This window comes from Sorex araneus, chromosome 4 (genome assembly GCF_027595985.1).
Source record: "Sorex araneus isolate mSorAra2 chromosome 4, mSorAra2.pri, whole genome shotgun sequence".
NCBI classification, from domain to species: Eukaryota; Metazoa; Chordata; class Mammalia; order Eulipotyphla; family Soricidae; genus Sorex; species Sorex araneus.
Window position 1 is genome coordinate 157,106,840 of NC_073305.1, and position 16,401 is coordinate 157,123,240.

At 40.8% G+C, this 16,401-nt stretch overlaps 1 protein-coding gene across 18 annotated transcripts in view; it reads right to left on the bottom strand.

Annotated features, from left to right (window-relative positions):
- Positions 1–351: 351 nt before the first annotated feature.
- The window catches only part of EPB41L2 (erythrocyte membrane protein band 4.1 like 2), a 220,350-nt gene continuing 204,300 nt past the window's right edge, over positions 352–16,401 (bottom strand). For 15 of the 18 annotated variants that reach the window (XM_055134237.1, XM_055134231.1, XM_055134229.1 and 12 more), the window contains 3 exons: positions 15,923–16,003; positions 10,409–10,516; positions 352–1,589 (listed from right to left, as the gene is read on the bottom strand). In XM_055134237.1, the coding sequence (XP_054990212.1) occupies positions 10,412–10,516; positions 15,923–16,003 (186 nt within the window). In that variant the 3' untranslated portion in view covers positions 352–1,589; positions 10,409–10,411. Of the gene's footprint in view, positions 1,590–2,839; positions 3,128–10,408; positions 10,517–11,829; positions 11,976–15,922; positions 16,004–16,401 lie in introns of all 18 variants that reach the window. The other 3 variants (XR_008629712.1, XR_008629711.1, XR_008629713.1) reach the window with 3 other exon arrangements.

Sequence of the window (16,401 nt, forward strand, 5' to 3'; positions counted from 1 at the left end):
GCAAAGCAAACCACCAAGCAGGCAGGGGATTCACTGAGTTCAACTACAGCATTTCCTGAGACAGAATGTGAAAAACACAAAGAAAACAAGTGCACACATTCCTTGGAGAATCTGTAAATTCTGCGGTGGGTTATATAACCAGGCAGAAGGAAGGAATCTGGCGTTCTGTACATGAGATGCAGACTTCCAGCACTGCTTTAGTCATTCGAAATTGGAGATGCTGTTTGTGTGTGTGTACATATACACACCACATATTATATATAGCAATGTATATATTCCTAAGGTAGGAAAACTCCTGACCGAAAATACCACAAGTTTGTTTGAACCCCCTTTAAAAAAAAAAGCAACAAGTGTAGAGAATAAACAAACTTTATTTTATAACCGTATTACAGAAAGTAGAATATCATTTAATACAACTTAAAGCTGCTATAAATCTAATCTAGCATGGTAACTATACATAGGGACAAAAGCAGAAGAAAAAGGGTTTGGTGCAGTTAATAAATCCCTATCAGGTCTCTGGTTCCAGCTTTCCACGGCAGATAGTTTTCTTAGAACCATCCCAAAACCACCACAGCCCTTACTCCTCCTCTCCCTGGGGTCCTCGAGCCTGCGCGAGTCATCAAACTATTTGAAAGAGATACACCTGCTCAATAACAAAAGGTCAGTTGTACACATAGACAAAAGAGAATTAATACAAAGCGAATGTCCTACACAAGTGCTCAAATATGGAAAGTATTGAAATTTGGACACGTTAAGAGAGAAAGCACTAAGGTTTCGAGCTGCCTGAAATTATCGGAATAGGAGGGAAGAATGATTCATTGTCTCTTCTTCCCTCCTGTTTCTGGAATGCTGCTGAAGAGCATGTGTCCGAGAAGCATTGGCACCGTGGTGGGACAGGGTCTCTCAGCACAGTGCCTGGTCAGTCAACTTCCTCACTTTTCCAGTACAGAGAGTATCTGACTTTCTACTCAAAGTAAAAAGCCATAGGACTGGAAGGTCCAAAGGGTTTGATACAAAAAATATCCCCCATAAAATTCTCAAAACATTAGAAAAATTTCAAGATGTAAGAAATGCTTTTAATCTGTATTAATAGTTTCTCGTACAGCATACTTACTGTAATCAGAAAACTGTCAATATTAACTGTAAGAATTCAATGGGAAGAATTTGGAAAAAAGGAAAGCTACTATCTAAATTAGTCCGTTTCCTTTCAGCACAACAGCACCCGTTCAAGTGAACAGCACCCTACCAGCTTGGGCTGGCTTTGTTCACTATCATTTGTTCAAAATGTCATAAAAAGCAGGTACTTGTACAAAATTAACCAGGAAACAAAACTAAGACTCTAACCAAAAAACAGAACTAAATATTTAAAAGTGGTTATAAAACAAAATAATATATTAAATGCAAGGGAACAGTATCGACCAGAGCTGTTAAGGTAAGGTTTGGTGTTGGCATTTTAATTCTTCAGGCTTCTGGTCATTGTTACCAGTCGTAGGATATATTCTCTGGAGTAGTGGTGTGGCATTAAGACTTGGAATGATCAAAATTCTTCAGTGTCATAAAGTCGAATGCTGTTTAAAAATTGAAAATTTCTAGGAGAGAAAAAAGGACACAAGACTTAAATATTCCAATTCCAGATAATGAAAGATTAACACTCTTTATACTTGAAACTAATAGTTACTCTCTGCCCATTTCTATAATTTATAGTGTAGTATAAATGATGCTTATCAGAAAACACAGGAGTCCCTTGGTTCCATCTTGAGTCTTACATTGTCTGAAGATTTGACAAGCACATTAGAAACAAATGGAAATAAGAACACACACACAACACACAATGAATTTAATAATGAAACAGTCAATTTATATAGTAAAAACCTAAAGAGGAGAAATCATCGTGAGTTTTAAAGCTTGGTTCAGTGCAGAAGGGAAAACAAAGTCGATTTTTACTTCATTAATTCTAAACCCTTATTGGCTTTGCTTCCTTTAAAATAATTTATATGACAAAAATAATTTAAACAATTAAAATAATGTAAAATTATCTGCATAATTGAAATTATTCATCAATGCATAAGAACAATTCAGAACAATGAAATTATGAAAATGCTTCTAATAAGCCAGGAGAATCAACATTAGCAACTAAGATTATATAAAATCTTAGATTTCATCTTGGATAAAATCTAAGGTAATGTAACTATTTTTTCAAATGTATAAGAATTTCATGCATCTACATATACATAAGATTATACATAAGCAAAAAACATAAGGCTATATATACATAAGTTTCTATATATGTATACATATATAAACACACACACACAAAACATATGCATGCCTGTTTTTATAATGGAAACTAAACTTAAGGGGCCAGGAAGACAGCTGAAATGTTCAAGGGCATAAGCCTCACATGTACAGGAACCAGAGGTCTCCCCTGCAGTCATGAGCAGCCCTCGAATCCCTGGAGCACTGCTGGGTGTGTGACTTCGTAGCCCCAGCACCACAGGCCAGCCACCAAACCACTTGGCCAGGTTAAATCAAATATTGCCTTGAGTGGGTCTCCAGGCTTCCTGCTTGGGAGGCTTCCCACAAATGTAAAAAACAAAACAAAACTAAACTAAAAACTAGAAAGCGTGCTTCAGGGAGCACAGCTGAGTGAAGACACACATAGTGAAGTGGGTGTTCAGGCTACTGAAGTAATGAAGAAAGGAGGCGAGATACAGGATGAAGAAATGAATGTTCCTAATGGACTTCCGTGGGAAAGAATGGAACATAAAGAAACAATACTAGATCCAGTCTTTCGCTCCGCACTGAAAAGCGTGAATCTGAAATAACAGACTCTACCAACCTGAAGCCCACCAAAATGAATCCAGAGAGAGTACTCGGACAGAAGCAATCAACTTGTCTGATGATTGCAATGACCCAGAGCACTGTCCAAGGTGGGTGACATGTCAGAGCTGGTAGGTGACAATTTCCTACAGGGTACTGGCTGCCCAGGAGAGAGCACTGGGTTTGACTCTCCTTTGGTTTTGAGGAAGGGCTGATCTGTGTGTTGAAAATGATGCTGCAGCTGTAGTGTGGTAAATAGTTGAGAGGTAGAGAGGTGTAGAGAACAAAAACAGCAGTCAGGAGGCCACTGTCGTTCAAGGAAGTAAAAGGAAGATGGAATATGTTAGATGGAATATGCTAGATAGCAAGGACTCACACTCAGGGGCTGCTTCAGAATTTTCGTGGGAGAGGGAGGAGAATCAGAAGGTGGTAGCTAGGAAGGAGTACTGCAGAGGACAGTGGAGTTTGGGGTCTAAGAAATAAAAATGGGCTGGAGAGATAGTACAGCAGGTAGGGTGCTTGCCAGGCACGTGAATGATGTGGGTTCAATCCTCAACACCTGATATGGTGCTCTGAGCCCCGCCAGGAGTGATGCTGGAGAACAGAACCACCAGAAGTCCTGAGCAACCCCAGGTGTGGCCCTAAAACAAAGCAAAACAGAAACCAAAGCCAACCCCAACAAAACCCACAGGAAATAAACAGAGAATGACAGGCTTAGAACAGAGTTGGGGGAAGCAGAAGAAAGATTTTTTCATTGTGTGTGTGTGTGGGCGGGGGGGGGGTGCAGGCGGCACTGGACTATATACGGGCAATGTTTAGAACTTAATACTGGCTTTTGCTCAGAGCTTACTCCTGGTGGTACTCAGGAAACCATGAGTAGTACCATGAATCAAATTGAGGTTGGCTTGAGTATAAGGCAAGAATGTCTTAACCTGTGTACTTTCTAGCATGGAAGAAATGAAATGTCTTGGGACCAAGACAGTAGACTTGCAAGTGAACACTAAAAAAAAAATAAATAAAATCAATTGATGAAACCAGTCTCATGTAAATACTAAAAAACACAAGAAAAAGCCAACTATCATAGGTAGGTAAGTAGGCGAAAAGGCAATAATAAGAGTGGTCAGGAAGATGGGCAAATAACATGGAAGATAAGTTATTTCTGAAATGAGAAAATGAGAAAAGTAATAGAGAGTCAACTACTTCTATTTCAGGTTTGGCTGGAAGTTTTGGGAGATGGTAGGTAATTACAGGGGATTGTGGAGAGAGTAATTATGTCCTTTTCAAGAGAAACTGGCCCCGCAAATCAATTAAAATGTACACTCTTTTGTTTAGATAAAACTAAGTCATGTTTTAATGAACAAACTTTCCACTATTTAGATTTATCCCAGATATTATTATAGTCTCTTGATTATTCTGGACAGATTGATTAATCAAATTCATTGTTTCCGTCCCCGCTGTCTGCCTGAGGCTATTTCATTGCTCATTAGTACTTCTACTAGATTACACACAGGGAAAAATCAATGGACGAAACACAAAAGTGTTCTTTTTATAGGTTGGTAATTATGAAAAGAAATGTGGGGGATGGTAAGAAAATGGATCAAACTACCAAGCAAATTATACTCGGGAGTTATCTGTGACTGTCAGTATCTATTCTTGTTCTGAAGAGCGAACGGGGAGCTCTGTTTTCTTGGCTTGTTGAGTGTGCCTCATTTGCCTGTTTACTGTGCCTAGCTTCTATTACAGAGAACGTGTTCCCGACATGACCAGTACCCAGAAACCTACAGAACAACGAGAGCTATCATTCCATGCTCCATTTCCCCTAGGACTACATATAATTCTATTTCATTGAATCTAATTTTTTTCTCCCACCAAAAGTAAAAAATTTCGATTGTTAAAGAAAGCTGAAATTAAATTTGTTTCAAAGTCATTAGTGAACCACAGGAATCTTGAAGCATTAAAGAAATGGAAGAGATCCTGACTTCAAAATGCTTCAACATTTATTAAATAAAATATATGTAACGAAGAGTTACATGTCAACTCAAATATCATTTGCTTTCATTTAGTTGCAAGCAAACCACTAGAAAGAAAAATAAACCAATTCTGGTAATAAGTACTACAAATAGACAAACTTAATGTGCTCTTAGGATTATAAATAGCTATCAGAAACAAAGAAAATTACATTTATTACCATTTTAATGTTAAATGCATTTTCCCGATTCTTTAAAAAGCAATAAAAATCCAGTGTAAATCAGATATTCAGTGCTTCAAAACATCCTGTTTCTTATTGTAGATAAATGAGGAATAATTTCTTGTAAAGGTTTTTGTTTAACCCAAAAAGAGAGAGCGAGCAAATGGGAATGCCCTGCCACAGAGGCAGGGTGGGGTGAAGGGGACAGGGTGGGGGTGGTGGGAGGGATGCTGGGACCATTGGTGGTGGAAAATGGGTACTGGTGGAGGGATGGGCACTCGATCATTGTATGACTGAAACGTAAGCATGAAAACCTGTAAGTCTGTAACTTTGTCTCACAGTGATTCACTAATAAAATAAACTTAAATTTTAAAAAATAAAGGTTTTTGTTTATACAAATATGTATTTTTTAAAATTGTTTCTTGTGAACACAGATTCACAAGTAGTAAACATCTAGTTTTTCAGCCTAAAAGCAGAAAATATGTAATCATGAATGCTAATACACATCATGTTCAGACTCTTACATGTTTCCTGTTCTAGCATGTAGCTATGAGGAAAAAAATAATTGTTCATTTTTAATAGGCTACAATTCTGAACTAAATTATTTGTCTCATATTTCAAGTAAAAGTTGGCACAATCACGACTGCCATGTAAACTGTAAAGTTTCAGGAGCACTTGGTGCTGGTGGTAGGGCTCTGGGCCGGGTGTGTTCGAGAGATCCCCGGCAGTGCTGGTGAGGCAGGACGGGGAGGGGGCCCCCAGATGGGCCAGAGATCGAACTGGAGCTGGTGATCTGCAAGGCAAGTGTCTTACCTCCTGTACTATCTCTCTGTCCCCTAGAATGTTCTTGACTTTTAAAGCTTAAATTCTCCTTCATAATTATGTAAATCTGGACATGATTGTACAGATGGATAGGCATTAAGTACTGACATGAATTCCACCTGTTTCACTTTGTACAATTCAGTTTGGAAAAGAATGACAGTTAAGTATATAAATTACGCTTGATGTACTGGAACTCTGTCTGCAACAAAACGTTTTCCATGCTTTATTTCCCAATCGAGCTTAAACAATGTCACTGAACAATTCTAAATACTAGAGTCAAGTTTCCTCATCTATTGTCCCACCCCTTGCTGCCTTTGGCCACTATGGATTCCAGTGTGACTGTTTTTATCCAACCGGATGTCTAATTCTGGGTTCACACTCTTCATGGGTATACGATACTGCCTAATCTACTGTAAATACTCAGAGTTGAGAGAGGGTTTTTTTCTTCTTTTTCAGTTTAAAAATTTTTGTCATTGTTTTAGCACAGAGGGTTTTTAGCACAAGGGGTAGGGCATTTGCCTTGCACATGGCTGACCTGGGTTCAATTCCTCTGTCCCTCTTGGAGAGCCCGGCAAGCTAGCTGTGGCGTATTCGATTACCAAAAACAGTAACAAGTCTCACAATGGAGACGTTACTGGTGCCGGCTTGAGTAAATCGATGAACAACGGGACAATAGTGCTACAGACAGTGCAGTTTTTCAGACGATAATCAACAGTGCTCAGGGCTTACTCCTGGCTCTGTACTCAGGGATAACTCCCTTGGAGCACATGTGGTGTCACTGCTTGAATCAGGGCCCGCTGCATGCAAGGCAAGGGCCCTATCTGCTGTGCTATGTCACCAGCCTCAAGAGCTCAGAGAGTTTTGCATGTATCTTTCTCTGTACACATGAGGAGTAGTGGACAGTCAGTGAAGTTGAAGCAGACTTCTACACCTCATCAGAAAGTACAACCCCACACTCTTTTATAGACAAGAAGCTCATGTACTGGACTCTCAATCCTGAACATGCTCTATTCCAAAAACTGAGTAAATGAAAACCAAATGCACACCTTGAAAAGACATTTGCAGGGAAAGGAGATAGTACAATGGTTAGGGTACACACTTAGCGTATGCCAGTCTTGGGTTCAATTCTCACCATCACATGGTCCCTCTAAGTATTGCCAGATATAGTTCTGGTGGCCCCCAGCACCCCTAGGATGGACGAGGCAGCCCCTGCACCCCAAGGTCCGGGCAGCACTGTATCTTGGGCCCCGCACTGTACCGCTGCCCAGTGGGCTGAGCTGGAACACTCAGTGGGACCCCCAGACATCCAGAACACTACTTCTCAGTCTCCAATGACAAAAGGGAAGTACTTGACACTCATCATTAGAAACCCTGCCTGGAAAGTGTTCAAGAAGTCACGAGAGGGGAGTCTCAACAAAATGTAAAATAGGAGGTTTCCACCTTGGATTTTGCTTGCAGAAGGGAAGGAAGGAAGGAAGAAGTGGGCTAGAGTGGACGTAAGGACAGAGGGGAGGCTCTGGCACTGGTGGCGGGAGGTGCAGCAACTTTGTTCAGCAGAACCATGAATATTAACACAATTATAATCATGTTACCTCAACTCTCTCTCTCTTTGGGTGAGTAGCGGGAAGAGTTGGGCCATACGCAGCGGTGCGCAGGGCATTACTCCTGGCTCTGCACTCAGGAGTTACTCCTGACAGGCTCGGGGGACCATATGGGACACACTAGGAATCAAATCTTGGTCGGCTACATGTAAGGAAAGCAAACACTCTACTGCTGTACCGCTCTGGCCCCCAAATGTTTTACTAATAAAAATAAATTAAAAATTAAAACATGGCTTATCCAAATCATTAAAATATATGAAAACATTTCTTTAGATATGCAAATATTCAATTATCATAGCACAGCAACATAGCCAGATATTTAAAATATGAATAAAATTTTTTGGATTTCATTTTCTAAGCGAAAATGCTGTCAGTGTGTGCAAGTGCAAATTGTGACCTTAAGGATAATAGCTTATGGATTCTCGGTATTTCCAATGCTAAACTTCATTTTATTCTTCTCTGGCTTTCCATCTTCATACTTGATTTAATTTTTAAACAAAGTTTCCATTATAATTTAGATCCACAATTCCTCAAAGTCTGGTCTGCATATTCTGGGGTGACCAGAATTCCTTCAAGGGATCATGGAGTCAAAGATATTTCATAACCACACTAAAATATTTTCCCTTTTCAGAGTGCTGACATCTTCTCTGGTGGTGCAACAACCAAGATGAGTGAACCTGCTGGCATCTTCGCTCAGATCAAGACAGTAGTAATACATAGTGCTAGAAGTTACTGCATTCACCACCACATATCCAGTGAAATAAATTGAAAGTCCTTGATGAAACAGGGAAAAAAAAATCAATACTCTTACTTCCTACCGTCTTCTTAATATTTTGTGCAATGAAAACTCTTGCCATCATGGGTGTCAAGGGAAAAATTTTACATGGTGCATGAATGGTGAATTAAAGACACTTTTTTTTTCCATAAAATGCCTTTTTACTTGAGAGAATTACTGAGAAACAAACTATATTATTCAATTTGGATATTTGGCAGGCATTTTCTTGAAAATGTGGGGAAGTCTGTCACTTCAAGGAAAGCAATTTGACAGCATTTATTGCCAGTCATAAAATTCAAGCTTGTAGGTGAAATTAGAACTTTAGGAAATTGCATTTTGGACAGCATAACTTTCCGATACTTATTGGAAAGAGGTTGGTGGCATCACTGACTTTTGTACACTCTTGCTCAGTTTCCTTTTCCAGGGTCGTGCTGTTGAAATAATGCAGTGTACGTACAGTCATTTCAGGCAAGTTTATTTCACAAAGTCATTTTTTAACCTAGTACTTTATAGAAAACTATTTAATCTGTAAGATGATAAATGTCAATGGACACAATTATGACTTAAACTGTGATACAGTTCAAAAGCTGTAATTCACACAAAGGGTTTTGTTTGTTTTTTGGCTATGCTCAGGGCTTACTCCTGGCTTTGTGCTCAGTTATCACTCCAGACAAGTTTGGGGGACCTTTTGGCATTCCAGGGATCAAACTGGGTTAGTTGCAGAAGAGGCAAGAACTCTACCACTCTACTATCACTTGGGGAAAAAAAAAAAAACCAACAACAGACTATAGTGATTTTGTCCAAGAGTAAGGGGATGTTGGTTTGCATAAATACTGTTTAAACTTTAGTTTAAAGCGTGTTAATGTATTCACATCAGCAGACACCCACTGCCTCAAACACTGAGTAGTTCCAGTACACTGTAACTAACTCGTAGATATAACATCCACTAGGTATATAAACATAAATATTAAATTAGAACATTCCACAGCATTTCACAATGGAAACTGGTTATGCCTAAAATTCAGACTGGCTTTTTATTTCTATGCATCAAGTCTTCATTTTACACTTGAGTAATTTATTGAAAACGGAGTTGCTAATTTAGATAGGAAACTAGACCAAGTAGGCACACAGAATAAATTAAGAATGTGACACACGTCATATGCCTGAAAAAAAAAAAAAAACTGCTGGTGCCTGAACTGAATATCTCGGTCTGGAACTCAACAGGCTGGGGTTCTGTCGGAGACCACGTGGAAATGAGAAGCTCATAAACAGCTAGCATCCCTTCAGCCAACACACTTTTCTCTCCTGTAAATTCAGCTGGATAGATAATGCTGATTTTCTGTTCCGTGTTCGAGTTCATTTGGAAACCATGAACATCCGTCTGGCTTTAAGATGCTGGTTTGCAAAAATACTGTTTAGATGCGGGGTATATGCGGACACACAAAAGACAGAAGACAACATCATGAATTTAGAGTAACTTATTGTGGGCTGGAGTTGGGAATCCAAGGCATAACCAAAAGGTCCCCAGGCAGGTGAGCCGAGTCACCAGGTCAGCAAGGGTGGCTCTGAATCTCGGGACACTAAGTCCCCACGCAGTGCTCTCCATCTCTGCAGAAGCAGACAGGCTGAGATGACAGAGAAGTCAAAGACCCTCTTACTACATTTTCGGCTTCTTGCAACTCTCTTATTTTTTCCGACCTGCTGCAGGGCTTGATCCCAAATACTGGACTGACACAGTATTGATAACGTCCCCAAGATGATTTCTATACCAACCATTCTACAGGATACTTTGCCTCAATTTCCCCACAAAATTGAATAGTTGGTAATCCTCTTCAAATTATCTTTTCTCTGACAGCCTTTTCTCCCTGCTCCCCTCATTTTTTTCCACCATCTGGGCCCCCCTCCTCTCTCTCTGCTTCTCAGGACTCCGACACGGCCCTAGGTAGCAGTATTCACAATAAAGGCTTTATCAATCGATGACTTTTCTGGTGATTTTCATGACTCCCCTCTTCTGCGCACAGACCCTTCTAGACCCACAGGCTCTAGACTATTTTCTGGACCTCTCCAAGCAGACAATACACATGCATTGCCTGTCCCAAACTAAACATCAAGGTGTGGACAAAGAGTCTTTCACTTCCAGTGGCAGGTTCAGGAACATAGAACAGTCCTAAGAAAGGTTCTGGATCACGTGGACGCTCTTACCTCTTAGTCATCCCCTTCCTCCAACTCCGTTTCTTTGTGCACCACCACTCTGGTGACTGACATGTCAGGGTGCTGCTCTCGAGCTTCCCTGATGGCCTGGGCCAGCGCCTGCAGGGGGCAGGAGAGAGCACTGTGAGCTGAGGAACACACAGTTTCTTGGGAAGACACAGGCGGATTCATTCTCATGAATTTGGTCCCTGTCTAAGATGACTTTATTTCTTTATTTGAGGGAAGCAGGGAGATTTGAAACGGGCCCACAGTTCCTTTCAGAGTATGCATTCCTCAATTCTCCCAAGTATCTCCCTTCTCCAGCCCCTTTCTAAATAATGGTAACTGCAAAAAAAAAAAAAAAAAAAAAAAGCCCTGCCAACTCTGAATGCCAGCCTGGACTCGGAGGACTCAATTTCTGATCTACTTAGAAATCTCCCCCATAACCCGAGACTAATGTTAAGATTGTGAAGATCATTTTAAGGTTCACTGCATGGACTGAAGGGACAATGAAAAGCATCCGGCATAGTGCCTAATCAATACACTCAAGCAATACTTGCTATTTATTTCCTCAATTGCTTAGAATCCCAAGGCACAAGAAAAAAAAAAAAAACAGGCCCTATCTGTCTCTGCAATCCAAGCGTTCAGTAATTATTTAAGCTCAAATGTCTGAAAAATTACCTAGAAATTTCTAGGGCATTGGGCAATGAAAACAAGCAGTGACAATGAGGACACAAAATCAGCAAAGTCACAAGATAGAGAGGGATGAATCTTTAGATTATAAAGCACAGACCCCAGATTCATCGAAGAAGCCCCAGGAACGGCTAATGGATCCTTTCCAAGGTCATCCTGCCACTGGCAAGCAGGACAGACCTCGGTGCCTCAGTGCCACTGGCTCATCGTTACCTTCCTGGGGCAGATGGAAGGTCTGCTCTATCAGAATGCAAACCGTGTAAGGCTCTCAGGGCAAAGGAAGCACATCTGTTTTTCAGAGGGGGAAAGATACCTGGACAAGGTCTGGGGTTTAAATAAAAAAACGATAAAAACAAACTCAAAGTCTAGGAAAGATTTCTCAAAAACCAAATCCCTCCCGAGCAGAGAAGGCCACATCTCACATGGCAGCTGAGAATTTGGAAAATGCAGTGCTTCTTTTGCACATTGCTCTCTCATGTCCTAAGGGGAAATGACATTTCCGGTTTGTACTATCACTTATGCCCACTGGAAAATTACTGAATGAAACTCAGACTCCATTTGAGAAACTCAGACTGGATTCACCAAAGGGAAAAAAAAAAAAACCCAAAGAGGGAGGGTTGGATGGAGGAGAAACAAGAACAACAATTGTTTCTATACGCAGGAAACATTTTATACGGGAGCTTGGAAGACACACTCAAGTGTTAAAATTTTTCACTAGCAGACCAACTCTGGCGACCAACCTGTACCAGGACAAAAGAGAATTCAGACAGGATCCCAGCCACCAATCTGAGCAGAAGCAAGTGGGGGGAGCAGGAAGGATGGCAAGCAGGAGTCAGGAAGGGAGAAAAGCAGGAGCCTTATCTCAGAGAAGGGCGTCTTGTGTGAACTGCAACACAAATGGGAAAGCGTGATAAAGTGCAGCAAGCGCAGCTCTAGATTACGTGTGTATGCATGTGTGTATGTTTGAATATGTTCAGAGGAAGAAACTTAGCATGTTACATGTCTCAGGCAGCGAAACTGGAAATGGAAAAGTTATGATGGGAGTGCACGTTCATGACACATTAAGCCAGCGCAACTGCTAAGGAGTAAATGTAAATGATGCCCAGGGGGAGGTGGCCCCACGTAAAACATAGTTTAATTAGCAGAAAACTAGGCAAATCAAAAACTGCCGTAATCATCGTCGAGCGCATCTGAAATTAATTTGCCATCAGTTCCTCCTTTAGTTCCATAATACATACATGAAATGAAATGCTATAAAATGTTAATGTATTTAAGCAACAATTAAGATTGTGGAAAAATTATTGCACAGTAATAGCCATTTCTTGATATCTGTGGTAGGGATGGGTGGGGGGGAAATTAGTTCAAGGAGTCCCTTATGCTCAGGTTCTTTATATAATATAGCATAATATTTGCATATTAATGTACGTCCAAATATATTCAATCATTTCTAGCTTTCTCATAATGCCAAATACAATGTAAATAGCTATGCAAATAATTGTTATTGTTTAGGAATAATGATGAGAAAAATTAGTATGTGCAAAGAACTGGCTTCACAGCTAAATCGAGAAGTTACTTTATTAGAAAGAAATATAAGACCTGAGTGGCAGTTCATTTGTAGAATATTTGCCTTGCATGTATCAGGCCTACAGAGAGAGGAGGGAAGGAGGGAAGGAAGGAAGAAGAGAGAAAATAAAACAGAAGGAGGACAAAGGAACTGAGGGAAGGCAGGAAAAAAGGAGGGAGGGAAAGGGAGGGAGGGAGAGAGGAGGAAGGAAGGAAGGAAGGAAGGAAGGAAGGAAGGAAGGAAGGAAGGAAGGAAGGGAGGGAGGGAGGGAGGGAGGGAGAGAGGGAGTGGGAAGGGAGGGAAGGACAAAGGGAGGAAGGGAGGAAGGGAGGAAAAAAGGGAGGAAGGGAGGGAGGGGAGGGAGGGAAGGAGGAAGGGAAGGAAGGAGGGAGGGAGGAAGGAAGGAAGGAAGGAAGGAAAGAAGGAAGAGAGGAAGGGAGGAAGGGAGGGGGAGGGAGGGAGCAAGGAAGGGAGGAAGGGAGGGAGGAAAGGAAGGGAGGGAGGAAGGAAGGAAAGGAGGGAGGAAGGAAGGAAGGAAGGAAGGAAGGAAGGAAGGAAGGAAGGAAGGAAGGAAGGAAGGAAGGAAGGGAGGGAGGGAGGGAGGGAGGGAGGGAGGGAGGAAGGAAGGAAGGGAGGGAGGGAGGGAGGGAGGGAGGGAAGGAGGGAGGGAGGAGGGAAGGGAGGAAGGGAGGGAGGAAGGAAGGAAGGAAGGAAGGAAGGAAGGAAGGAAGGAAGGAAGGAAGGAAGGAAGGAAGGAGGAAGGGAGGGAAGGAGGGAGGGAGGAGGGAGGGAGGGAAGGAAGGAAGGAAGGAAGGAAGGAAGGAAGGAAGGAAGGAAGGAAGGAAGGGAAGGAAGGGAAGGAAGGAAGGAAGGAAGGAAGGAAGGGAGGGAGGAAGGAAGGAAGGGAGGGAGGAAGGGAGGGAGGGAGGGAGGGAGGGAGGGAAGAGGGAGGAAGGTCTAATGATCAAGTGCAGTGCAGTGTTGTTTGTCTTTCCTCTTTCCCCTGTACGGAGCTGAGAGTACTCTAGGACCTGTTCAAATGCCTACCGAAGTTTCTGTAAGAGCATGCCTCTCAAATTTTTATACCAAAAGAATAAAAAATAATTCTGTCTTTCACTATTATGTTTCCTTTAATGCGTGTAAGGAACTGCAAGGGTTATCAGAGACATGAGAGCTTTTGGCAGGAGAGTGATTTCTCTCCTTTAATTTTCAACAACTCTGTCATCTCATTATAGCATTTAAGGTCCGAGTGAACTCATTGTGAGCTTCAAGTGCAAAAGCATACCAAAAGCCACAATTCAATGCACTCCAAAAAGCTGATGCCACCTAATAATTAAGCATGAGAAAGTCAAATCATTGTTCTCTTCACTTGGTCCTCTGCAGACTCGGTTTACAATGGGCTTCATGAAGCACATCAGACAAATGACCTGTACGTCCTCATAGCATTAGTTCAAGCAGGAGCATCACTGGGATTTTTTTTCCATTAATTTAGGAACTAGGAGTCTGTGTTAGTTTGCTACTCACACTTCAGGCTGTGATTTTAATACTTGCTTTTCAAATGCAATACTAGTTAGAGCCGAGTTTTCAGGTTAAAAAAAAAAAGAAGACAAAAGACACTCAAAAAATACGCACATAAAATGAAACCTTAACCGAAGTAACATTTGAAAACCTGAAAGGCGAGTCAGAGAATAAAGCAGCAAAGTCCATCAGACACTGTGCAGTTTCTGCAACAGGAAATGGACATAAGGAAGCAACCGCAGATCTGTGTCTTGCTGTCTGACACATCTGAGGTGAGCAGATGGGATTCTGTCTCTGAGGATTCAGTCTACTTGTCTGTCACATGTTTGGCCCATCGGTATGTCTTATTTTAAATATGAGCCAATGTTTTAATACAATAATATTTTCCCCACTTAGATGCTTCTCAAATCAGTCTTCTTCTATCCCTTAAATAATCTTTTTGCTGGTAATTAACCTGTTGTAACCAAAGGACAAAAAATAGAAAACTTTTTTAAAAAAAAAGAAAGCAAGGCAAGTCAAGAGCTCGGGATTAGTGGAGAGAGGAGATGGAAAAAACAAGGATAGAGAATAGATCCTAGTTTTTACTTTCTATCAGATCAACCATGATAGAAATTCATACAATCTTGTTGAGGGAGAGACCCAGCAAATAAAAATAACAGTTCACTCTTCTGAGGTTAGGGAAACCCAGTGAGCAGTTACGTGTCTCTTAAAGGTTGTAATATATGCTGGGTAATGACCAAAGGTGCTTTTGTCATGTGAACAGCAGAATACTTGCCATTGGGTTTAATCACACAAATCTAGATTGGATCAGTCTACTATACACCTAGGCTATAGAGTTGAGTTTACTGGGACTGTCATCACATATGAGGACCAGTGGATCCTCGGGAAATTGAACCTCTGGTTTCACACAGGTAATTCCCTCAATGGTAATGAGGTTCACGAATTACCTACCTACCAGGACTCTCTTTTGCTCTGCCAAAATACAGGCAGAGCAACATTTCATCACTGAAATGTTATTTCATGTTATTTAAAAATAGAGAAAGACTCTTTGTGTAGAGGGGAAAATCTGTTTCTCTTTGGCTATAAACAGTGAAACTTTCTTAAGAAATTCTACTCTCGGAAATCCTTTTTCCTGAGTTCAACAGTGTTCAGTGCTGGGTTCCTGTTCCCAGTCAATGGGACATCTTTCCTTTCCATTTCTTCAAGCAGTGTTAAAAGGAAAATAGTGTACAAATGACCTTATTTAAAGCAGAGTTGAAATCACACAGAAAGAACCCAAATGAAAATTCTTGTTATCACTTGGGACTGCAGTCTGACATCAAAACTTTCCAGAATTTTCCAGAAATTCCACTTCTCAGTGGCTTTTAAAAACATGAATCTACTCGACCTAATTTTATGGTGGAAGCATAGTTTGTTAAAAACAATCTTTTTCCTGAATACACGCAAATTTTTATTTGGTTAAGTGATCTAAAATGATCTTTTTCCACATGTTATAAATAGTAATAGGGAAAAACATTTAGAGGTAAACAACATAACTCTTTTTTAATGCTATTAAAAAAAAACCAACAACACCTGATAAGTTCTTAATGAGAATTCAAGGATAGGCTGGCCGAACAGACAAGCTTCCAGATTTGGGCACTGAAGTATCTTTTGCGTGCTGAAGAGGCGGACCTGTCCAGCCTGGCATAAGATATAATACGATGACAAAAGATCAATCACTCTTTTTCAAAACCACAAGTTAAGGTCTTTACCTCGTCATGATCAATATCTGCATCTCCTGTGATCACGATGCGTTTCTCAATTCTTGTTTCAGATATTCCACCTTTCACAGTCTAAAGGTCACAAGAAAAGGAGGGAATAGCAGTCACTAAAGAAGTTTTACATATCGATAACATGGAGGACACCTGGGTTTTCTGGACCATCATGAGGCAATGCAGAGTTAAGTGGGGAAGATGGGTGATCTATGTTACACTCAGTAGAGAACCCTACTGTTAAATCTGTAGCATCCAGACGTACCCTTAACTGAAAGCAACACTAAAATTAGTTTATAAAAATTCAGCTAGGATTAAGTGGGGACAGGTGCCATTTAATCCAAATAGTTCCACTGGAACACTCATTAGATATTTCCTGAAATTCTTTCCTCTAGTTGGCCAAAAAAGAAGGGAGGTAAGAAGCAATTCTTTTGGATTATGTAGTTACAAGAAATTCTAACAATTTAGGTAAAGAGATG